Below are 26,516 nucleotides of genomic sequence, written 5' to 3'. Positions count from 1 at the left end.
TGAATTCTACAGAAAATCCTCAAAAGTCCAGATTGCATCTTTAAACTCGAGCTAATTTTGCTTTGGTTATGTGGTCCAACAAATGATGAAGATACACCAACAAGTCAAGCTCCCAATAGCTAAAAACAATCTAAATAAAAGTTTTGGAGTGACTTAATCAAAGTCCAGTTAGTCCTTCTTCAAATGACTCGTATATATTGAAATTAAAACAATTCTTAAACAAGTGGACCAAAAGTTTTCCATAAAGATGTAAATTATGTTTTGTCAAATTTTTTTTTTTTTTTGAAAGGCCAGCTTTAGTTCCTTCATAAATGACATAATCGTTTGAAAAATCCATTTTGTATTTTTCAAGTTATATTTGTCTGGTATTAAAAGCAAAATTTAAAACATCTGTGAGGGAGCAATCACTTTTCTTTCTTTTTTTTCACAGCATTTGTGTAAAAAATTCTGTGAATTTCCAAACAGTAAAAGTAGATGATTAAAGACCTGCAAAATGGATGACACAAGGTCGGAGGAGTCTTTGTGCTCCTCCCTTTGCGGAGGGTCCAGGCGGTAAGCATCCTGGCGCTGCCTGTGCGCTCTGTCATTAGCAATAACCTGGGACAGGGGTATGCTGAAGGCCTGGGGTACACACTCTGTGGAGAGGGGGAAGAAGCAGGTTCTTTTAAATCGAGACAATAAAACGTATGAGGCATGAAACTACCAAAAATAGTCCTGAAGATGGTAAGCAGAGGCTCTGCGTCCCATCTGTTTCGGCTTGGCCTTTTACGCAGACGCAATAAAAAGCATCAAAAAGCATGTTTACCGTGTCAGTAAAAATCTTGCGCGGTGATTAAAGCGCAACATCTGTTTTCCAAAATAATACATCAGAGGAAACGTGACGATGCCGCCTTATTTTAGCTTTCTTGACCAAAATAACATGGATGGCTTCCTGCCAAGCCATCCCGTACTCCGCCTGCCCATCATCTACAGTTGAAGAGGATCGTTCTCATTGTATGCTTCAAACCTTTTTGAATATGTTCATAAAGACTAAATTCTGTCTGGAGAGTCCTGTAATGCAAAATCTAAAAGCGCAGGTCTACGAGCGACTAAGAGAGAGAAGAAAAAAAATCCATTCCACAGCCACAAATGCAGGCCTGCGGTTTTTAGACAACATGATGGCTTCCATTGTGACACAATGTGTTTGCTCTGGAGTCTCACTGTGTTAAAAGGCTTTACATAATTGCACATAAACACAGAAATGCATTTAGAGTCGATGTGACTCCCGATTATTGGATTTCACAGATGAATCCACAGCCAAACCACATTTCTCATGCTGTCAGTGGTATCAAAATAGCCCTGGGGAAAAGTTGGGTATGGTTTGAATCGTGTATGCTAACATGTGAAGGTAGGTGGGGATTAACTTGCAGTTCAACAAAAGTGCTAAAAAACATATGAAGGAAGGATTATTTTGTTTACCAAGATGAGTCTGGATCAGACTTTTGTAACGCTCTGCGTAGGATAAATGGGCCATATTTGTTCATGTTGATCTCCCAAGTCTTTTCAAAAATACTTCTGCCAACCAGATTTCTGCAACCAAATTAATATCTTCCATTTGTCCATTTGGCTGTCTTGCGTAAAAGCCTCTAAGTGAAAACCAAGGTTGATATCAAGGACCATGAAGAGAAGAAGTAGTTTAACACATAGATGCATCTGAGCCATGTATGCAATGGTAGAAAAAGATGACTACACCAGATTTATGACTCTTTCAAACTGACATACATCTTGGAGGGACAAATGAATCACCTGACTTTGTTATTCTCCTCAACATGAGCTCACATGTAACCCAACTAAGTATTTGCGCAGCTGGAGTGGAGAAGCCTCAGCGTCATTTAGGTCTAAACCTGGACTGAAGGAAATAATGTTGTTTCTCCAATTACAGTACAAATATAAAATCTGTACACCCCTGTTCCACTGGTTGACTTTTGTGATGGGCTAAAAATTAAACACTTTTATATGTTTTTCAATCTTTAATAAGATTTAAAATTTGCACAACTCAACCAAAAAAATAAACTAAAGTGGTCACATAAGTTTGGACAATCTTAAAACTTTCTAGAAACCCCGTTTTATATTCCTGAACTACCTCTATTTGCATTAGGAGACTATTGGTGTGGTGCATTTTAGCCCTCTTCAGATCAACCCACAGATTGTAAAACCAGATTTACTTTTATGTTCTGGCAGGGCTTTTCCTCCTTCTGGTAAAGTTGTCTTTTTTTGCTGTTACTGGTTGTTACCAAAAACTGAAGCTCCTCTTTAGAATGTGAAGTGTTATCTTTGTACCAAACATACCTCAGTTTATGGCTAAAACATTTTACTTTGGTTTTGTCACAACCTAACACATTTTACCAAATGATTTTGGGAGTCTAACTCCCTTTCAGACCCTTTTTTTTCTCAGAGAATTGAACTCCTGTCGATTTTTAATGTTTTTAAAACACTTTACTTACCTTTATCTTTGCCCTTTTCTTTGGCTAGAGAGTCCAGCTTCCTTCTTAATGACTTTTTCCTCTTCTGTCCATCTGTCCCAGGCGGGGGAAAAAAAACAATAAACAAGTAAATAAATCATGTGAAACAAATAGTTCCCATATCTTCGCTTTCTTATCTGACTTTTATGTTTAATAAAATTATGCCAGGAATGCAGACATAAATTAACCACAGAGGAAAAACCATTTCAATGAACAGTCAGGTTAGAAATAGTAGCTGCCACCACAAAAAAAAAAAATAAAAATTAGTGAGACACAATTAGTGAGATTGCTTATGCAAACACTCCGCTGTATCTTTTATTAACTTTGGTTATTCATTGCCATACATGGTCATCTTGGACTGTCTTCCTCTTTTGATCTGCCTGGATCTCTTATCGACTCATAAAAATGGCAAAAAATAAACAAACGGCAACAAAAAAGTAGCTCGGCCCAAAAGAAGAAAAAAAAAATAAGAGTAACACACGAGAAGTTCAGCAGCAAACGGCTCAGTTACGGCTCGCAATCACATGAGGATATTTGTGTTTGGATGGAAGGAAGCCACTCTGTCAGCTCCCAGCATGATAAATGACTCTTGGATCTGCTGATTAACAGTCAGGAAACTCTGGAAATCGAGACACAAGCAGGTTTCAAGTCTTTCAGGGCATCTTGGAGCATGATGTCATTTGTTGGAAAGCTTTTAACTCCATTGTTTGTATTGGTGCTGTCCAAAACCGACTGCTTAATGCATGAAATCCCTTTTGGTTAAATTAGGATTTCTGGCTTGAAGACTTCTGTTTGAACCTCACGAGTTCTGAATAAGAATGAATCTCATTTAAAGTGCTTTGGAAAAAGATTTATTCCCTTTGAGCTTCTTCATATTTTGTCAGAATACACTGACAAAAGTTAGTCCATTTGTCATAAAAGCAGTCAAATAAATGGCCCACAGTAACTCTGGAGGAGCTGTAGAGATTCACAGCATAGATGTAAAAATCTGAAAATGTTTAGTTTCACCAGTTTAGTTTAGTTTAGTTTTATCTATTTCTCACTAATCTGGATATGTTGGAGCTCTGAATGCTACCCAAGATCCCGAAATCTTGTTTATTTGTGATCTATAGAACAGCAAAGAAATTCTGGGTCTCCGTGACACAACACCAGGGAGGACGGGGTGCAAACTGTGAGGAGAAACTGCAGCAGATGTTGTGATGGAGGCCGAGGGAGAATGAGAGAAGGGAGATAGGAAATGGTTTGGATTTTTGACAGATGGCTCCCAAAGCCGTACGGAAATCCCCCAAACCTCCGCACTCTCTTTCTGCTCCAGACCTGTGTTGCAGCGCCTTCTGATGAACCTCCGCTGACTTTCTGTCTCATCGCATCGTCTTCTCGTCCGTTCTTGTCTCTCTTAATTTTGTCTATCTTTAATCTGCTTTTTCGTCTTGAAGAAACGCCAGAAATTCAGCCCTGTGGCGCTCGCACAAATATTATCTAAAAAAATCTGGGACTGGAAAACAAGCATTAGCTGAAATAGCCCTCACAGATGTGCACACTTGTCCATTTGAGATATTTCCCTCGCCTGCACATGGCAGCAGTCAGGAGCTCTGAAATTCATAAGCAACACAGACAAGTATGTATTAAATCATGGTGGGGAGAGGTTTAACCTTCAGCTGGAATGCAGAGCCCTGGATAATCCATTAGCTGCTCAACACTGCTGCTATGAAACTAACTCCAGCGCTATACAGTGCAGTGGAACAAATGCAGCCCTTAGTGTGCATGACGTGGACTGTTGCAAAAACAAGACGTAATCTCTGAAGGAAAGTACGGAAAAATGCGACACTGAGGAAATCCAGAGATTTGGAAACATGGAAAAAATATCCATTGATAAAAAATAAGTTAAAGGAGAATATAAATTGTTTGCACCACTTGAAACCAGATCAAAGGCTCATGAAAACGTTGTGAGAAAGTAAAAAGCCAAGTCAGCATATCAAAACCACTGGGTAGGATTGCAACTTTTCTTCTGGTATTATGACTATAATCTCATGAGATTCCGACTTTATTATTATTCCGACTTTATTCTAAGTTTATTTTCATAGTATTAGAACTTTTTATTGTATTATTACAACTTTATTCCTACTACTATGTTTTCTCTATTATTACGACATATGATTTTATAATTTTGACTTTGATCCTGTAACATTACTTTTTCTCATGATTACAACTTTTTCCTCATTAAGACTTCTCATAATATTATGACTTTTGTTGTTTGACTATATTCTTGCACAACTCCTCATATTACAGACAAGTATGTCTGTTACATGTCTGTCTTCATATTACAACTTTATCCTTGTGGGGTTTTTTCAACTTTCACAAATTGATTTTATTCTCATACATTTTTTTCTCGCAAAGTAAATATTTTTCTGTCTTTTCTTAGCCTAGTCCTAATACTGTTGTAATACAAACAACAATTATGTGGTTAAAAAGCGAAAGAGTGGGAAGCTGTCTTCGTCAAAACGTCTGTCGGCATCAAAACGAGTTTGGAAAAAATGTAAAATCTGGGAATCGCTAATTCCGTATTCCACGAGTAGCAGAGGGTTACTTGGGAAACGATTTCCATCTTGGAACTGTTGCCCCCCAAGACCTAATCTTCGCTACAGATGGATGGCACACTCTTTTGCTTAAAATTGAGTGGAAATTATTAAATTTTTCCCTTGTACAGTTTTTGACTCATAATGGGACATTTAGGATGGGCGAGTCCAGTAGAAAACCACCGACTCCTTCTGTATTCTCATGTGCTAGATTTGCAACAATTGTTTAATGTTGTTATTTTGTAATAAATGCCAAATTATCAAGACTCAAATTTTATAAATCATATCAGAAAAAAAATGCATGCTTTGCTCCTACCCTTTGGGATGGTTATTTGACATCCCAGGTCATAGTCCTGGAGTAAGCGGGTGTAGGCTACTTCCTGCAGCCTGGCTCTTTCCAGCTCTGACAGGCTCTGGACGGCGACCGGAGTCAGACGTACACTCCGCCCCGACAGACTGCTCCAGGTGAAATCTCCCTGAGATGGAAACAACCGGGGGAATGTTTAGACAACATTAACAAAAGACTGAGACACAAAAGAAGGGACTAATGCACCTTCTGACAAAGAAGGACTTAAAGACCCACTCTCCTGGGTAGTTGAGTTTTTCTTTCCAACTCTGCCAGTATGCAATTTACTCACGAACAAAAGAAAACTAAGCACTCAAAAGTCCAGGTGCTAAATAAAACAGAATTGTGCATTCTTTGTCGTCATTTTTCACCCCTATAAATCTTTCAACACAGATGTTAACTAAAGATATGTGGTCCTTTTGTTGCTGTTGTTTTCCATAATTGCACAAAATTATGATCTGTTTCTGGTAAAGAGGGAAAACAGAATCACGATTAAGCATTGATGAGGGGAAAAAATGAGTTTAAACACAAAAACACACAAAACTATCCTGATGTTTGGACTTCACAAAGTTAGTTTTAGTTTTTGGAACTTATCTGAATAAATCCAGTGTTAAAACACAATGGAAACAGTGGACAAATGGAAAGAAATTACATCAATCCTCAAAATAAGCATTCATTCCTTACTTGTATTTACAAAAAAATACATATAAGGGGGGAATAAAAACATTTTTCATCAAAGTAAATACTTGATTCATGATTTTATGGTCTGACATCAGCAATGACTACTTCAATCAGGGGAATAAAAAGAGAGGAGAGTAATAATGAGTTGCTTGAAACCTAAAGATGGACAGTGGAGATTCTCAATCTCCGGTCATGCATTCTTGCGTCTAAGTAGAAGGGAAAGAGAAGACTTTGTAAAAGTCCCTTTAATGCCTCTTTCAGACAGATGGCTTAACAATGTCCTCTAAATGTGTCTGTTTACATAATTTTGTAATTTTGCAAGCAGACAGCACACAGTTCACATAGAGGATATACTTTTTTTTTCTCCAAAAGCAGTAACTGTAGATCTCCAAGCAGCAATCCTGAAAATCTGACCCGCAAATAAAAGAACGGTCACGAGTCAACAAACCACGCTGCCGCCTTGCTGCATTTCATCCAGCACAGCTGTTCTGTGTTGTTGTGAGCGCATGCCTGTGTAGGCCATTCCTTATCGCTGGCTGAGGAAAGCCTTTTGCCTCCTGAGTGACCTCACTCACGGCTCAACGGTGCACAAAGATGCACATGCCTTTGCATGACCACGAGTCTCCAGCGAAAGAAAAGACAACAGGTCGGAGAAAACTGTGATAAGCGGGCCGCCGACCGTCGAGTCGGTTCCGCCCAGCAGGATGTTTGACGGGGATGGATGAGGTTGAGTGAAACTACGGGAATGCTGGCGGTGAGTGATGTGGGAGATTAAACGCAAGCGTGACTGCTGGGCCTTGGAAGCCTGATTGACCTGTAGTGGCGTCCAAACCGAGATATTGGTTTAGCCAACAGCTAACTTTGTTTGCTACGTCATTCATGCTGCACAGCTGATGAACAATAGTACATAGATTGTCCTCTACATGCCTAGACTCTTACTCATGTGAGTTTTTTGTACAATTCACAACGGGCTGCAGCTACAGATTGATGGATCAGGGCATTTATCACATCTGTGATCGAAAACAAGTGTTGAAGTTGTTGTTCTTGAGTTACAGGTTCATCATTCTTCCAGTGCTCATCTAAAGTTAATGAGATTTCGTTTATGAGATCTCTGCAACTTCTGTTCCCAATGGGTGTCAGTCAGGGCAGGGGAGTTTGAATACCACGGTCTTGTTCAGAACTGCTCACAAGGTCTGACCAAGAGATTTTGCGATAGATCGGGCCCTTCTGATTGGTAGAAAGGATGATGTCTCTGTCTTTCGTAACAAAGGAATGAAGCTAACCCATTTGTCTTCTGACGCTCACCTAATGGTAATTACTTACTGGGACTTTTAAAGAAGAACTTGGCTGGCTTATTATCATTGATGGCATGATAAATTTTAAATTTTAGCAAAAAATCTTTAAAAAAACATTCTGCTGGTCTGCGCAACAGTGAGGCCAAAGAACAGAACTATGCAAAAAAACATTGGGTCAGGATCAGAAAACAAACACCAAGATGTTGCTCTCGATTTTACTCATTACAAATACTGTAATGTTACTTGAATTGACTGGTACACAATCTGGGCATTCAATGTTTATAATCACTGTTAGAATCTTGTTTATACTGAATTATAATCTTGAATACTATTTCTCTTTTAAAGTGGCACTTTGCATTACGAAGAACAACCACCTTGGATTTGTTTGAACTTTCAAACCATCAACTTTCGATGTTAATGGTTGTTCTTAATGATGGCTCTTCACAGCAGATAAAAATGCTGCTCAAAATGTTGCAACACATATAGTCCGCATGGTTACATAACAGACAGAAAATAAAAACACTAAGCTGATTAAGAGCTTGGTTTCTTTACTCTTCTTGTAATGACAGCCAGTTACTATTATGTACATATTAAACAGAACCCATGGTAATTAGTTTCTGGCTATATCAATAGAACAAATGAGCAGTACAAAACACACACGCATGATAACATCACAGCCAATTTCCTAATACTACACTGAGACCCATTAAGGTTAATGAGATCATATATTACTGGGCCACAAATTCCATTTAAAGACAAATGTCAGGCCACTGTGCAATAATAGCTCTGATGGCATTCATTCTGAGAGATCTGTGTATGATATGAAAGCAAACAGTTTGGATAGTTTGTGTAAGGACAAATCTGACAAGCTATTATTACAAGCTTCTGATTGTATTTGATAGACATTTCAAAATATTTGTGGCGTCGTACCGCTATCTCTTTGTGTAACCCGCATGCGCCTCCCACAAAGAACAAACATGCCACCAATCTGTGTTTTTTGTGACCTGAGTTGGCTGTTGTTGCAGCTTGACAAATACAAGCAATCATAACTTCTAATCTGCTTCTAATAAAACAAGCACCAAACTATGATAGCTAGTATTGTTTTCAATTGAACAAAATGGCGTTTGAAGCTTTGTTATCCTCTCAACCAGCAAACGCCGGCTAGTTAATAAGCTAACATGAAATTGTCAAGGTGTGTCTTGTTGCACAACATCAACTTTTCAGTCTACCTGCTTGCTTTATTTTCTACAATAGAGCTTAAGCTTGCACTTAATGAATCTTAGTAAGTGATAAAGGTTTGGTATTTATTGACTAAGTTTATCATTCAGTCAGAATCTCATCTCGGCCTTGGACTAGACTCAAAATGCAATGTTTAGTTTTTACTTCCTTTAAACATGCCAGAGATCCATAAAAAAAAAAAAAGCCTATTGAGTTGATTATTGTCTATCAATTTTATTACTTGGCCAGACTAATTATAGAAAGCTTTTGAAAAATGGAAATCTCTGCTCAGAATCCTGTATACAATTCTGAAAATACCAAGCCATCGTTGCTGCAGCTATTTTGTGCTCCCATGTGACAAACGCTTTGCTGGAAAGATTAATAACTCAAACTGGATGCATACCATGCAGTTAGATGACTAATGCCATCTGGAGATTCAGTACAGTGCTGCGCAGCATGTGGTTTTTGTTCTATTTTAGACAAAGGGAAAAATGGCGCAAAAAAAATGTCAGTTTCCATAGCAGCATATACATACAGAAAGGGAAGTGAAAAAAATATTACTATGGCAACCCACTTGGAGGTCACACAAAGGCAGTGGGACGCATGTTGCTATGACGCACTGCTCAAATTATTGAACAACACGACAGAGAGATTTAAAACATTAATGGCAGCCATGTAAATGTTTTAAATATGATGTAAATCATTTCTGGCATGAAAAGTGTGCCGGAGGTACATTCACATTTGAATAAAAATAAGTATGACGGCAAATAATTTTGTTTAGGCAATTTTAGAGATCTGTTAAAATGGAAAAATAACTCACGAGGAAAAAGTTTCAATCTCCTGTGGTATTATATCTTATCTTTTTTCAATCATGTTATTTATTTTCATAAGCCAACAGATGTGCAAGGCTTTAATGACAGCTAGCATCATATTTTGCTTTTTTTTGTATATTTTTATTTAGTCTGTTGATAAAATGTTTCTTTTAAGCCATAATAGTTGTCTAGTTTCCTGTAGTCTTAATACAATCTCGCTTATAATGTAGATTTTATATGTATGGCAATAACCAGATAAGCTAGCAATAAACACAAAGTAAGGGTGGGCGATTTGGACTTAAAAATTTATTAGGATATTTCGTGGTACTGTTGTGATGACAGTAAAAGTTATGATAAACTTATTATTACCTCTTTAAACTTTTAAGAAGTGTGTTTTTTGAAGGTCAAGGAAGGTTACGGAGAAACTTTCTAACAGGGGACACTAAAGCACAAAAGGAGCTTTCCAAAATTTCACATTGTACTCGTGGTTTGTTTTCTTCTGCTTTACGTTTTGCAGCTGGTTTTAAATGACCCTTGAGCAGAGATTTGGAATCATAACACTGAGCTGGAGGAATGTACAAGTATGTTCCAATGCTGCTTCTTATTTCTTTCTTTCTGTATTGTTTGTTTTTTACAAGTTGGCTTCACACATGCATGAGTAACTCAATAATACATGGATTTTACTGACCTGGAACCTCCCCAGCACTCACATCTGCTTGTAATTACTGACCAACTCACCCTGCCAGCTAGTGATGATAGTGTGTGCTGCAGTGTTTGTACACTTATCTGTCCCAGATTCACAATTAATGGCCTTTTCCACCTGTTTTTAAATGGCTGAAAGGAAAACAAGGACATTTATTTTGGATCCATGTTATGCATGTTAAAAAAAACTCCTTGCAGAAATAATGTATCTGTTTTTTTTATTAACTCAAGAATGTTGAGGTTATTTAACACAGGAATATGACATACCATTGCTTTGGATGACGAAAACAGTCTGACTTTCTAAATAAGAGTTATCATGGCTTCCATGGTGCTTAACAACACCATGATTAGCATTGAGTGCTGATGATTAGACCTGGCCAACGTCAGGATATTTTGAACTACAGGGCTCCAGAGCCCAGCTAAGCTGATGTGACTGTTAAAAATATAAAAAACATTTTATGTTTTTTGGCATTATAACTGCCTTAGAATAAATATTTTATGAGGATAAAAACTTAAATGTGCAAACTGTTAGAACCTTTAGTAAATTATTGCATAGTTGTTACAGATCTTATGAAACACAGTTTGTGATTCATTAGTTTGTCTCTATTTACGTAAACTAAAAACAGGAAGTCCTAGTTTTCCCCAAAATATTACAAAATTCCTTTATAATCTGGTTATTAACTGTGTTGTTTATTATCTCATCTCAAAGCTGCAGTGTCAATAAAAAGACATTTAAGCTTCATTAGTCATAGCACTGGCCAAGACCCAAGGCATTTACTAAAGAAAAATGTTGAGTGGATTAGTTTTGGATTAAAAGTATTAGAGTGGATTAAGTGTTACTAATTCATGAAATGTATATTTCCTGAAGATTTATCATTGTGAAATACTCTAACCAGCATAGAAAATGATATTAGCATTGAAGATATGTAGCTTTAAGTTGTGCTAAAATGACTGTTGTGGAGAACACTGAAAAAAAGCACTTTCTAAATCCAGAGGAGTAGAAAATGCAGGAATTTTACATTTTAAAATCAGTTCTCTTCAGTTAGTAGGGCATCATTCTCACAATATTGGGACAAAGAAAAAAATGCTATGTAGATCCTATTGCTTAACTTTCTAATCATTTTTGAAAATAACTGAACAGAATCAATTTGTCATGACACATATTGATAGTGTTACTGTTTATATGGGCATAATGTGCTTTGTTTAATAGAATTTACACACTATGAACATCTTGATTTAGCTTCAATTTAACAAGATCAGAGAGTAATTGCTTTCAAAACATACATAGTGCACTTAAAATGTCTGTTTTAATGGTTGTTTAACAGACCCAGCAACCACCTTTTTATTTGATTCACTCTAAACTTCTTCTAGATGACGTAGGCTGAGGCATTAGAGTGGATTTACATGATGTCAACACTAGCTGTGAAGCAGTTAAAACGAAGGTTTCAACTTTCACCGCACATTGTTGCAATAGCTCCCTTTGCATTTAATGAGTCCTTGCTGGCTTGGTGACAAGAGTGAGCAACTTGGAGTGTGTGCTCCAGATACCCCCCACCATCACCACCCGAATCACTGGCAAGAACATCTAAAGCCCCAGGCAGGCTTCAAACATCTCTTCAGACAGAATAATACGAAGGGCCTGTGGCAATAATGAGGGCCGAGCTTCAAGAATTAAAGCCTTGCATAAATGTTACATAAGCAGCGAAGGAAATTGAAGCATCGCGACCCGGTCCCGAACGTGGAAGGAGAAGTTGAGGAAGTGAATGGGCTTTGTGTGTTTTGTGGTGCTGTTATCTGCACATGACAGGCCGACCACTGATAACATACAAAGATATGTTGAAGCATTCTCTTAATCTGCTGTCACTGACAGATTGGACTATGTTAGAGACATTAGACCCCATCTTGGGACACAGACCTCAATGACTCATGGGGTTAAAAGCAATTAAACAAACCAGGTATTCCCAGTAAAAAAGAAAAAAAAAATAATTTGAATTGTAGTTTCAGTTTGCTGCTGCGGTATTAGTACTTGCCCAGAAGGCAAGTCCAAAAAATGTTCACAACAAGCTGGGAAACCTGTTCCAGCTAACAGGGCTAGAGTAGGGTTGCTGCCAGAGTAGTAGCAGAGTGTGACATAGGGCCCACCTCATGGACCACCACCACTGTTGAACCCTGCACCCAAGACTGTAATAAGCTGCTACTGCAATCTCATCATAGAAGTTTTGTGCATGCTCAAACAAGTCAAGAAAATCTTACATCACTCATATTGGTTCACAAACTTTGTTCCTGTCGCACCTTAGAAAAACTCAAGAGCCTGAAAAAGGTAACCAAAAACCCAGTATATAAACAGGAGGTGTGACTGTTTTCAGTGATTTAAACTTGTATGTTGCAATTATTTTTGCCTGAAGCTTGTGCTATTTTTTTTATTATTTTGTTTTGTTTTTTCGATGCATTACAATTGGAGCCATCAGTGACTTGTCCTTGAGCTGTGAGTGTGTAAAAGGGTGTTTGAGAGCCTGATGTCTGCTCTGGGATTCTGTGGTATGAAATTGAGGTCAAAACTCTGTGGAAGCCTAACCAATGCCAAACACTTCTAAACCAATTACCACTCCTGGCTTCTAGCCAACACAAGCAGTCAACAGTCATCTACAATGGATAAATGGAGAAGCAATCATCAAAGCCCTTTTTTTTAAATTTTGAAATCATATTTGTATGAAAATGTTCCTTTATATTTTACACATCAGCACTGAGGATATTACAGTTGCAACAGTAAGAGACCAAACACCAGCCATGTGAGTTTAAAGCAGTTTGTGTTCCCAGAGTATTTGCAAGACAATATCTCCCAAATGTGCCTCCATAGACTGAAGAATCTAATGCAAACTGAATAAAGAGCATGCCTCAACATTTGAGTCGAATTAATCCGTCAATCAGTCAAAAAAGTTATGTAAGTAGACCCATGGGTATAAGGTTCCCATCAACTTTTTGCAGCCCAAATGTTATGCCATGCTAGCACCGTGAGAACTGGATCTCCCGCACACACACACACACATTTATATGCATGGGCAAAACAGAAAACACTCCCAGCAAAGTAGTATGACCCATCAATGCAGGAATGTTTTTAAAAATTGGATTCAAAGATTAGCCCAAAAGGCTGCAATGTGTCAGCCCCCCGATGTTAACTTGGAATCTAAATCATCCTATCTTATCTTTTGACCTGACTGTGAATGGAAATATCCAGGCAATTGAAATACTTTCAGCTCCAGTCATGCTTCCTCGGGTTTCATCTTCAGGCTCAGCAATGCGCACAATCCAAACACCTTCAAGGCTGAGAAGTTTCTGACTTTCAGCTGTCGACATATTTATGTGGCAAGCATAAAAAAAACTGTACATTTACAAAATTCACTGCTTGATCTCAAGCCCTCCAGAGCGATGACGGCAACAGAAAATGTGCCAACAACACACCTGGTGTCGTGTTTTTCAGCTGCCATTAAAAGCACAGAACAAACTGTCCAATTTGTAGAAATTAGCCTCTTAAGCTCAAACGTTACATTAATGTTGTTTTTTTGTAACAGGTCCCATCTTCTAAGCACTGCTTTAGCCAAAAGCTTGACATTTCACGACAAACTCAACTGTCCACAGTCTGCATGTAGGCATGTTTTAGAATCTGCTGGTATTTCTTGAGGAAATGGGGCTACAACTGTCATTCATGATAAGGCTAACATCTCTGAAGTGCTTCAAACGAACTCTTGTACATGGTAAATCCAGCAAGACGAACTGTATGACCTCACCCTTTCAGCAGCTGTGTTTAAACAAACTTCCATTTCCACATAGCTTGGACGCATTCAGACGAGTGATAGTTTTTCATGGATATGAGATTATGTGTTGATCCTCTTAGGGAATTATTTACTTTTCGCACCAAGAACAGAAGCTTAAAAAGTTGCAACACAATTTCGTGGTCTTGCCTCTGCTTTTTTTCCCCACCATATCCTTTAAATGCAATAAGATCAGAGGGAAGATTTCATAAGACTCTTTATGTCCCACGTGGGTTCTGGGTTAATCCTTTGAGGTAGCTGAAGAGCACGGATTATAAAACGTTAGGTCTGTTCCTCACAATCGTGATGATGCTGGTGATGAAAATGACAGAGTAAAAAATAGAGGTGGTCACTTTAATACTAGCTAGTATTTAGTTGCTGTGCTTATAGTTCCACATAGAGAAAAAAAAATTATTTTCTTCTGCTTTTGCTTTGTCACAAATGTTTGAGATCACTCAACTAATCAAATATAAGACAAAGATAACCACACCAAATAAACCACATAAAAAAATGCAGTTTTCTAATCATTATTTCATTTCATATGAAAAAACTATCCAAATCTGTTTCCTAAACCTAAGAACTGCTTGTTCACCATAAAGCATTTGACATAACTTTAAAAAAGTCTTTTACATCCCCTTGGAGGATTCTTTGTAACGTAGTATAATTAGTTCAGGTAATGCAACAGCATATTGATTTTCAATTAAGTGGACCACTCCAAATCCTTTGTATTGCTTTTGAGCCATTCAGAGTTGAACCTGCAGGTGTGCTTTGCATTATTGTCCTGTTGCAAAACCCAAGGATGTTGGTCAGAGATTTTTATCAAAGAATTTTCTGTTCAAGAGCAGAATTCATGGTTACATTAATTACACCAAGTTGTCTAAATACTAAAATCCAAATCTGGACTTCCAGACTGGCTACAATGAGCTTAGATAGGGTCATAATGTGTTTTTGGAATTTACTGAACATTGTCGGACACATTTTATTTTTGATTTTACAGCTCTGGCATTAATCAGGCTTGGGTGTGACTCGTGAAACTGAAGTCACATTATGTTTCAAAGAATCTGGTTGATTGGGATTGTGAGGCAGGGAATTACTTTTTGTTTCTCAACTTAAAACATTTAGTGAGCGGCTAAATGCTTTTTCACAGCACTTAAAATGCAAGCAGGAAAAATCATTGTGACAGAAACATTTTAATATGTGCTAATGTGCTAACAATGCAACAAGCACACTGTTACCCTAAGCAATTGTGCTTTGGCTGGGTCTCAACATCTTTAAAAGTAAATGTGTAGAAGAAAAAGGCTTTTCAATTCCATGCTGTAATGACAGCTTAAAGTTTCACCTTGTACTACAGACAAGACTGAAAAAGTTTAATGTGGCAGATTATTTTTTCACAACAAATAACCAACCAACAAGTAATACATAATAATAAGGAAGTAGCCCATCAATGTACAGTATTTATAAAGTTACAACACTTAACCTACTTAACTGTTTAGTTGCATAAGAAGCTACCACTCCAAATATTTCCTCTCAAGCCTTCAGCCAGTTATAATAGTGTTTCTTTTTTGGAGCTAGCTATGCAAGCTAGTTATTGGGCAACTGAACACTTATGTCACCCAAATGAAATGACTTTTTCTACTCAATAGGTAGTTTTTACATAAATGACGGTGGCTGGTTGAGCATGTCCTTCTACTGGCATTCATCCAACCAAAATGCAGGAAGACAAAAGTGCTACTAACTGTGCGACTCCTCTGTAAAGTCTGTTAAGAGAAATAAAATTAGCAATTTAAGACCAGCAGCCTTGTTTCAGTTCAGGAAGTTTTCTCCAAGTGTGACTTCCTGAAGACACACACCACACCCGATACGACCCGGCGGAGCTTTGTTCTCTCTGCACAGTAGCTATGACTGTGCATGTGTTTATATGCATACGGGTTTGTGCACGTGTAACAGAGGTCACTGGCAGAGCAGCTGGTTTATTATTGATTTCATGACGGAAAGAGAACAAACACAATGCTTCAATGTAGCTGTTCTTTGTAACAGAACCAGACAAATTTTAACTGATCACAATGTGTGGGTGTCGGGGTGCGTGTGTGTGTGTGTGTGAACAGAAAGCTAGTAAACAATGGCTATTAAAGAACAGTTAAAGTAGGTGCTAATAAGTGTTAATGGGCTGTTTAATGTGGTGCTTGAAGAAAACCTTCAGCTCTCAGTCAGTGGATTGGTATCAAAAGCTTGGCTTAGATTTGGTTTGATTGGGAGTCTAGACCCAAGGTATCTACAGAACATGAATGCGTTATTAATCAAAATATATTAATCTGCTCCATCATATCTGGTTTAGTGTGGATGGATGAATGTTGACATGGTAAAGTGATCAATGAAATGTTTTTTGGGGTTTTTTTGTGCTTCATAAGGATAGAATCTCTGCTCTATGAAAGGAGTTTGGATCAGTTCTCTGGTACAGTCCTGGTACTTGACAATGGTGACATATTTTATATATTTTTTTGAACAAGAAGACAGGGTGGTGCACAAATAGAAATATATTTGAAATGCTTGTCTTAAAAACTTTGCTGCAGGTCAATCAAAATTTAATTAAAATGAAAAATTAGGACAAACTCACTCTGCATTTGATACATGAACCAAAAAAAAGTCTAAATATGCAGTTGGAAAGTTAAATGTCAAACCCATACATACGAGGATTAAACTGCTAATTTAACAGGAATCACCTTGTTAGCAATTTACTAATTTAACTGGAACAGCTTGTGTCTTTTTGTCATTTTGTTCATTTTATGTTGGTGACTAGGCTGCTAAAGTATCAAAAATACATTCACAAAGCCAGGTAGCAGGATAAAGACATGATGGATGACTTGAATCTACTCCATGCTGTCGGATTGCTGCTGTTGTAAGAAATTCATATTCTTAATGTTATAAGTTAAGGTTAAAAAGATCAGGTAGTGTCCTTTAATGGTTCCAACCACTGATACAAAAATGTCATTTGGCCTCCATTTACATTTGTACAGTGCTGTCCAGTTCTGTAAATATTTAGATCACCAGGTTTGTTGAAATCAATTTTCACACATTCTGGCAGTGAGAACGAAGACGGGAAATAGCCTTTGAGAACAGCCAGGGTGTATTAATAAAGAGTGATAATGTGGTTGGAAAACAGTCACTGAGCCGCGGTGAGACGAGCTTGTGAGTTTGAACGTGTACTGCCACAACAGACTTGATCCCCACATTCTACTCACTGCCTTGAGAGAAGCTAATCCAACTCTAGGAAAAGACCCTCTGAAATCCTGGGACACACACGCCCACACACACGATGCACGTGCACTGTTCCTGCTACTCTAAATACGTGCGTGATTCTTGACCTAAATATCTGTGTTATTCTTGGCATCATCTGCATTGCTCTGTGTCTGGATGGTTCCCTCGGTGAGGCTCTCTGATATGCCACCCGGCTGGAAATTTGACTTCCGACTTCCTGTCTGTCAGCAAACCTGATTGATGCTATCTGGTCAGAAAGACTCCAATATGTCTGACATTTCATCTTCTCTACAACCCTGATGATTTGATTGGGCTTTCAAGGGCAATCAAATAGTCAGACATGAAAGTCACAGATATAGAAGTAATGTCAGATAATCTTTGACAGTCTTCACTCACCATCAGGCTATCTCTCTACCTTTATTAGTAACATTATAATAAATAATGGATTCTTTTGATAAATATTGTATATGAAACAGCTCGGATCATTACGGCCAGCTAGCAGTAGTTTAGTTATTAAACTCAAACTCAAAGTCTGGATTTCCTAAGGAATACACAAAAAAACAAGGTCATTCACCAATTTGTATCACCATCATGCATTGTTCCATTCTTTGCAAAGTACCAGCACTTTTTTTTAGTAAGAAATTCATAAAACAATTACTCGCGATTGCTGTTAAATAAGTCTTAAAAGTCTAGTTTACTTTACTTTTTTTTAAAAAGGAGCCTACATAAAGGTTGCATTTAAATCCCCTTTACTCAACATACAAACGGCAGTTGGTGAAAATAAAAATGGCACTTTTTGCCTAGTAGGAGATTATTAATTATTAATCCAAAAAAGTAATCAACAGATAAGTAAACAGTATTTATTTAGTTGCAGATGCATCATTTGTTGCAATACTTATTTTAGGTAATAATCTGTTTATTTTCCCCATTCAAAAAGAAATTAAATCATTTGTTTTATCTTCTAATACTAAAAAAGCTTTTGTGGTTCAATGAAAATTTTTCAGAATGTACCTTTTTTTTTAATCCAATTAATCATTGGAATAATTGTTAGAATTGAATAACTGAATAATGGAGTACTAAAATAATTTGCAGCCCTGTATAAAAGCAAAGCTTTACTTACTAATTGGGGTGAGTCAATGTTAATCAACATGCTAGTGATAACCCATAATCTACTTGTGCTGTCAACATGCTAGTCGCTCAACATTCTAGTGATGGTCCTCATGCTAACAATATCCTTGTAACTAAAATATGCATTATAGCCAAGTTTTAAAACATTTTTCAACAAGAAGATGGTTCTACTAATTCAGTCAACTAAGAAACTCCCAGAAAGTTGTCCAAGAGAATCACACATCTGCCTCGTTCAAGTAAAAACAATCAGACCCAGCTTGTCAAATGCTCCCTGACCTCAGGAGAAGCACTGAAGCAGCACCAGATGACTTGATGCTTGATGTAGTGATTCCACAGAGACCTCCCTGCCTGACCTTTATGGCTTGTTGACTTTTTTCCAGAGAGGAAATTTTTAACCCAGTTTGAGCATAAAAGTTTATTGTGCGGGTGGAAGATCTGTTCTCGTCTGTTATTTTGCAACTTGAGCAGGGGAAATAGCTGCATTCTGATCAGATTCAGCAGCTATTGTTTGGCATAGTTGTGCTGTTTGTCATGTATGGAGCAACAGCTGTCTTGGGGTATTACTACATAGGACAGCACAATCTGTTCTCATTAGTTACCATCCAAGCGTGTTTTAGTGCTCATAAAGCCCAGAATAATCAGCTATGCCTTTCATCCAAGTCACTTCACAATTCTGCACCATTGAAGTCTCTGATTTAAGATATTATACAGTGACATGTCAAATGTTGCCATGTCAAACAGCTTCTGCACAGTGAGGGCAAAAGGGAATTTTTGCTCAACCAATTTTTCCCAGCTATGAGAAGGAAAAAAGACGCCTTTGGGTTAAACGAAAGCATGGCAGGAGTGTCAGGTACAAATCATCCTCCTGGCAATGCATATTTCGCTACGGTTAGGAGACAGACCCCGGCAGTTGGAAGCACATCTGGCTCTGCGCACGCTGGATCCGATCTCAACAGAACTCCCTCTCCGCCGCTCTCCCCTCAGCCTTCTCGGTCCGTCTCCATAAAAAGACAAGTCTCGAGGAAGGGCGGACTTCTCCCCGTGCTGTTGATAATAAAGCAAGTGCTTTTAGCCTGACACGGTGAAAAACGAGGTACGGGCAGCATTGTCATGACGGGCCAAAAGTGACAGCTGTGGAATGCTCAGAGCGGTGTTCATTTCTAGCCATGCCATAGCGGCTGTCCGCTTTGCAATATCAAGACTGAATCCTGTCAGATTCAAGCTAAGTGGATAACCTGTGAACTGACCTTACAGGATGCTAATGCTTTAAACTTGTCCAGTGAAGCACAAACAACAGAGGGTAGTTGCTGCCACTAGAGGAGGTACCAACAGCTTTAGATTTATTTTCAGAATTTACCAGGTTGGTTAGCATTTTCCCTTAACTAATGGCACATAAACTCTCAACAAGACAGAATTGGTGTCTGCAAATAAAATAAAAAGGGGTTCTATTCCCAAAAGTAGAACTAAGAGGAGATTGTACTCCAAGCTAAACTTTCTTTCAGCCTACACATTCCAAATAACAGCACCCCTGTAAGCTCTCCTCCTGGGTCAGGGTGTGCTTCGGAAAACATGTAATCAATGTAAATAAACTTAGTCTGCAGATGACTAGAGACCCACATGTGCTGTTGATTCACCCAAGACCCAGGTTTTTCTTTTTTTTTTTTTTTTTTGTCTTTTACAACCTTAAATTAGACAAGATGTACTTATTCAGTTAAATCTAATTGTCGGTTTATGAGGCAGCGCATTGTAAACTTTTTCGGGCCCAAGTTGTTTGTACTGGGAGTGGCACAGGAGTAAAGCAAATACTTGTAACTGCTGCTAGAAGGTCGTCACACATCATCAGGTAAGCAGAAAATGGTGTGCTGCAACATGTTTGCTCTTGGCATTACTGAGCAGGAAAAGGAACAAATTGAAATTCTTGGAAAAGTCACACTCAGACGGTAACAACGGTGGGGTGGGCTTAAAGAATACCCCACTTCCACAAATTTTCTTACGTCTCAGACATCTATAGATTTTGTAACATAGTTACAATCCAATGTAACTATGAAACCCAAAATAGTGGTAATTATGATGTGGAGTCCAAACATCATAATTTAAAAAATATTTTACAAATAAAAACCATTCTATGAATATGAATCGATCTAAACCAGTGGTTTTCAATCCCCGTCCTCAGTAACTACTATATTGTTCAGCAGGTTTAGATGATTCCCTGTAACCTGACTAAAATGAACGAGTGACACAAATTTATACAAGACTTCGCACTCCTCTAGAACGCAAAATTCCAATGACTATTAAAAAATAGTCATTGTGACATAGCAAAATGTCAAGGGTGCAGAAGGAAAAAATTCCATTCTTCCAACAGTTGCTGGTCAGCTATTTGAGCCACTGAAGATGCTGTTGCTCTACACAAAAGAACAGGCTCTCTCACAAATCCTTTGTCTAAATGACAAGTCTTTCTATAGAGCATGCAACTTGTACCAAAATGCCAGCACTCGCAAACAAAGAGCAAGGTTCCAAGACAAAGGCAGCCTTGATTTGACTATTGGCATACCATCAGTGTGGACTGGCTGCTCTGCAGGCTTGGCTTCCTTTAAACTTCCCTGTTCATTAATTTCTCTGCCACAACCTGACAGAGAGACAGCAAAGTATCCCCGGGTACACGCGACCTCTACAGCTTCTCGTTTGAAATAACAAATTTGGAACATGAAGCCCACTGTTGTTTTTAGTGTTATTGGAAAATCAAATTTTACGGAACAGATAGAATTCAATATACACCTTTTATTAAAACAATAAATGTGATTAACTGCTCATGTGGTTTGAATTTTCCACCGAACGCAAAGGGGTAGAATGCAATTTGCCTGATTACATTCGTTAGAGGTTATCTGCCGATGATGATGATGATCTAGAGGGGCGAGCAAACTGCTCAGCTGATCTAGATTGACTAATAAAATTTAGCTAGCTCAACTACACACACATGTGCAGACACAGAAACGTTTTGGTGAGGAGCTTTTACAATGCTGTGGCAATCAGAGTTGGAAATGGGAGTATCTTAAATTGACTGAAGGCCTTTTAGGTGTGGACAATATTTTCTACATCACGAAGCTTAGATGATCTAAAACTGGGATCTTGAACCTCCATGCTATTCCCAAATCTAGATCAAATGGAACATTTTTCCAAATGGAGTCATTTTAGTTCCCTATTTACTGGTGTTTAGCTTTCTAAATGATTTATATAAGCATACAAATTGGTAGAGTTTTCTGAGTTGTAACTTTATGGGGCCTTTGTAGTTACATGACACGCTAAATCTAACTAATCTATATTTGATTCTTGGTTTCTGCTGTGCTAAGAGGAGATGATAACACAGGTGAATAATTAATTTTAGGCCAATAAATCACTCTATCTTCTGCTACTAGTCTACTTTTTTATCCAGAATGCCGCTCCTAAGAGAACTTATCAGGAAGCTTTCTGATAAGTTCCTTAAGTGTTTTATTGGGCTGAAAAGAGGAGGAAAGAATCTTAGTCCAACAAAGGCACATCCAAACACATCAAATATAATCTCCTAAGGATGATGACATGCAGCATAGCTGACAATTACATTGAGAAAAGGTTTGTTGGATTTTAGAAGTTATTACTGTGGGCAGTGTGGCAGAGCTTCCACACCACTCAGCCCAGCTACAAAGCCCTAATTCAAACCACAACATTGTGCCTGTAAAGCCAAAGAAAAAAAAATTGTTTCCCAATCAGTGCTTGATGTTTTATGGGGGACTTCCAGCCACAGAAACATTGCTCATAAAGATCCGACAGACCACTGGAGCAGTCCGTTTCAGATCCCTCACGACTGGGGAAATTAGGGAGGTGGGATGATGGGGATAAGAAAGGGAGGACAATAAAACACACTTGTTTGTGGATATATATATAAATCAGTGGCTATTCTTGGCTTTATGACATCTCACCATGTTTAATATAATATCCATGTACTGTACTGTAGAACAACCCAGATCAGGTTTTATCAGGTTAAGTATTTTAGATATTGAACCATCCATCCATCTAATAACTTGTCCCTAGTGGTTTCGGGAGGGCTGCTGGTGCCAATCTTTTCGGTTGCCAGTCTGTCGCAGGGCAACACAGAGACAGACAGGACAAACAACCATGCACACCCACACGGACAGCTAGGGTGAATTTGGAGAGGCCAATTAACCTGACAGTCATATTTTTGGACTGTGGGAGGAAGCCGGAGTACCCGGAGAGAACCCACGCATGCACAGGGAGAACATGCAGAAAGACCCCAGGCTTCTTGCTACAAGGCCACAGTGCTACCAACTGCGCCACTGTGCAGCCCCAATATTAAACTAGAAATCATGAAATACCATAGGTTCTTTTTAAAACATTGAAGTAAGCTTTTTTTTTTCGTTTTTCATTAGCTACGCTATGGTGTATAGTGGTGATTTTGTGATGTACAACAGAGGGCATTTTAGGTATGTTGCCTTTTTATTTTGAAGTATCAGTTGGCTCCAAAACAATTACCAAGCCCCTGTGATTTTCTGATTTGTGTCAAAACACTCAACTGAGGTATGATATTCAATATTGATTACACAATATGCACATATTACGCTGATTCTGTGTGCAATTGACTTTCACCTCTTTAAAATTTGGCTCCTCTAAGCCCTGGGCAATGAACCACAAATCCCACATGCAAAACAGCAACTGATTAAACCAACTCCACATTTAAAATGAACCTGCTCTGAGAACCACCTGCTGTCTTTCTTTCTCACAACCTTGGCCTTTCTAATCTTTGCCACAAATATGCTAAATAGTCAACTCCAGCATCTGAGAATTGCTGTGTGTTTCAGTTTGAAGCACAGTTCTCAGTAACCCTCATGCGTCCTCAAAGCCTTGACCCATATCTGCGTGTTTTGCCTTCATCCCTGTACGCTTTGAGGGTGTAGCATGTAACACAACACCTGTTTCTCTGCACAACCTTGCACTGAGCTCGCAAGTTGCTTCATCTTTTTTGAAATGTAAAAAAAAAACAAAAAACCAGGAGACATGTGGGGTCTTGCGCCTCCTCTGAATGCATACTTGGTCACTTAAGACGTTCCACCACAGGAAGTTTTTGCATGTTGGTTTCACTGGCAGTTTAAGAGGAAGTCCGTTTTGATTCGTTTTTAAGTCAAAGTCGTCAAAGTAATTGGCACACACACACACACACACACACACACAACGCTTTAAAGGATTCAAGCCACAGTGTTACTCACACACGCGCGCTGTCAGACAAGGAGATGAATGCGCTCAGGGAGGGTTGAGACATTACAATGTATTCAGTTTACTACTTACAAGATACGAGTGCTGCCTGTCCAGGAACACAGAGTCTCCCATCATCAACAGTAAATTTCCACATAAAGCAGACACCAAAAATCTAGAGGAGAATAAATAACATCCAAAGTCCAGGAAACAGGATTGGTGCGCTTTTGGCAAAGCAAAACAAAAAGTATCCGCGAATCACTCTTCTGTTTTCAATGCAACCGGAGATCGAACTTTATGAGTTTATTTTTCAAAGCTCGGCTGTCTTAAAATGCACTAAGAAACGCGCGTAAGGAAACCGACTGTGCCAAAAAGGACACCGCGGTGCGTAATGCGTAACGGATCCATACTGCGCGCCCCGCGGATTCTGAAGGCAGATGCTTCACCCGAGCAGAGGAGAGCGACTATAGTGTTAAGGCAGCATCGTTACGAAAACAACTTCCGGTAAAACCTTTCAAAATAAAATGTAATTTGTAGGTAGGCGTCTATTTTTCCCTCTTTTAGCAAAACATACTCATGATCTTTGGACTTTTTTATTTTAACTTGCACACTTCAAACAATAACATTGTTAAAGCAGTTTGCACCCCAAACATGCTGCTGACCAAGCTGCACTTGTTTTTATTGATTCATTATCAGTTATGAAGTTAAAGTCCCTGCATGTGATGTTTTCATGACGAAAAACCTTAGAATCATTTCTCTAAATTGCCATTTGTTGATATGCTTTTATTTTAAAGGTGGGGATGTCTTTTTCCTGTATTTCATTATGCTCCTCCAAAAATTCCCAACGGGAGAAGAGAATGGTGGGCGGGGCACTGGAGGAGGAGGGCCAGCCATGGAAGGAGTCTCTCGATTATCAGCAGCAGGACTGCTCAAATGTTTTCATGTCACTGACCCACAAATGGGGCTTTGCACATGATAAGATTGGACTGCAGAGAACCCCATGCAGGAAGGCTGCTTATTGTGCAGGAGTTCACTCTGCAGGGAGAAGCTGCTGTATTTAGAATGAACTCAAGTGGAAAAGACTTTTTTTTTTTTTGACAACCTCTTTTCTGAAGGTGTAAATAGCTTGCTGGGGCCGGATGGTTGTGGGAAATAAATGGGAGCAAATAAAGCTGAAGCAGGCACTCCGCGGGGCCGAGCTGGAGTGAGACGCTTCAGATGCAATTATCAGCCATCACTATTGTTTATTAGCTTCCCCCTCTTTTAAATACACTCTTAAATCGGCCACTTTGACTCATCCATCCTTGTGTAATAGTTAATGTTGAACCAGCGTCGGGCAATCTATTTCTAAATACTCCACTTGCATCCAGTCTCATTAAAAAAACAACAAAAAAAAAACAGAAGTTGATTTCATCGGGGATATGACTGCTGAGAAATGAGCTAGACTCACACACACATAAAGTCACACGCACTTGAGTTAATGAAAACCATCTGCTTTCTTCAGTCCCCCACCACCACCACTTCTCTTTCCGAAGCAGGACACCAGGTTCTTATGCTTTTAATTCAATATACCAAATGTATGAATGGCCTAGCAAGCTAGAAAATCCTAGCTTGCTCCTTCCCTGCTTATCAGATTGGGTGGAAAACCATTTGAAGAATGCAGAGTTAAAAGTTAAAAGGGATGCTTATTGTGAGATAACAGACTCCAGAGGACTGACTCTGCTGTAAAGTAGCTGCTGTGATGTATTGTTAGGGAGTGTGTGTGCATGTGGGGGGGAGGGGTGTATCTCTCACACTGGCATCATGAAAACACTTGCAGTGTTAGCAGAGAAAGAAAACCTGTTTTTCTAAAGCAGAGGCTTATCAGATCTTTCCTAAATGAGGTTTAGAAAGCTGCAAGTTTAGAACCTAAACTCAATCGCATTGAGGCAAAAATTGACAAAAAATGTGGCTAATCAAAACAAATATTTTTTTTATTCCTGTAATAAATAACATTTACGTTATGTTTTCATTTGTTTTAGTCATTCTGTTAAATTTTCTTGCCACATTATAAGCATAACTTTTAAATGGCTGTATTTGCATTGCACTTTATTTAGGGGGGTTAGAGGAAAATAAGCTGAATACAAATACTAACCACACTTTTCAGATTTTTATATAATCATGTGTCCTTGTTTTCCACTACACAATTAGGTACTAGTTGTGTCGGCCTAACATAAAATCCCCAAAAAAGAGACACTTATGTTTGCAATAACTTTGCAAGACACTGTATTTATAATGTACATATGCTTGATTTGGACTGAGATAACATGCAAGAAATCTGCAAGGGCTGCAAACACTTTCCAGTCGACTTTGGCTCTTCAAGATAGAAGTGCAATGATTTTCCGCTTTGGTTCGGTTTTAGATATTTGATCAACAGCTGCAAGCAATTTGGCTTGTGCCTTACAACACTGACTAAACAAATTACTCACCAATCAAAACAATGTCGGATCCAAATCCCAAATAGTTGTCTTCCTGCCTCTACAATTTGTTTTGAGCAAATGACATTTTAGTTACTGCGTTAAGTATCGATGATCTCCATGGCGATTGCAAACACCGTGCCACGGCTACTTTTTTCCCCGTAAATGTCCGTAAAAGATCCCAAATGCAGGATTTTGCGGCTCTTTCCACACATTTGCACAGATTTTCACCAGGTACTCCAGATTTCTGCCACAGTTAATGGACATCAGGTTTAGTGGTGTTGGAAAAAATAAAATTTCCTAAGCATAAAAAATAATTTTGAACATATTGCACGAGGGAACTATGTTACTGTTTGTCAGTAGTTTTTAAAATCCACATTGTGATTAAAAAAAACAAAAAACTGTCTAACTTCCTCATAAGTACCACTGCAATGATGCTTGTTAATATTTGCCATTGCTTTTATTTTTGTAAGCATATATTTTTTGTTTATGTTCA

General features: G+C 38.5%; 1 protein-coding gene across 2 annotated transcripts in view; it reads right to left on the bottom strand.

Annotated features, from left to right (window-relative positions):
* The window catches only part of LOC114140829 (rho GTPase-activating protein 6), a 60,476-nt gene that overhangs the window by 8,217 nt on the left and 25,743 nt on the right, over positions 1 to 26,516 (bottom strand). Inside the window, exons 1-4 of one of the 2 annotated variants that reach the window (XM_028011075.1) lie at positions 23,658 to 24,015; positions 5,394 to 5,553; positions 2,484 to 2,555; positions 487 to 635 (exon numbers count right to left, since the gene is read on the bottom strand). In XM_028011075.1, coding sequence (XP_027866876.1) covers positions 487 to 635; positions 2,484 to 2,555; positions 5,394 to 5,553; positions 23,658 to 23,702 — 426 coding nt within the window. In that variant the 5' untranslated portion in view covers positions 23,703 to 24,015. Of the gene's footprint in view, positions 1 to 486; positions 636 to 2,483; positions 2,556 to 5,393; positions 5,554 to 23,657; positions 24,016 to 26,516 lie in introns of those variants that run through there. The other variant, XM_028011074.1, reaches the window with a different exon arrangement.

This window comes from Xiphophorus couchianus, chromosome 24, assembly GCF_001444195.1.
Source record: "Xiphophorus couchianus chromosome 24, X_couchianus-1.0, whole genome shotgun sequence".
NCBI lineage: Eukaryota > Metazoa > Chordata > Actinopteri > Cyprinodontiformes > Poeciliidae > Xiphophorus > Xiphophorus couchianus.
This window is presented reverse-complemented; position numbering and strand designations above follow the sequence as displayed.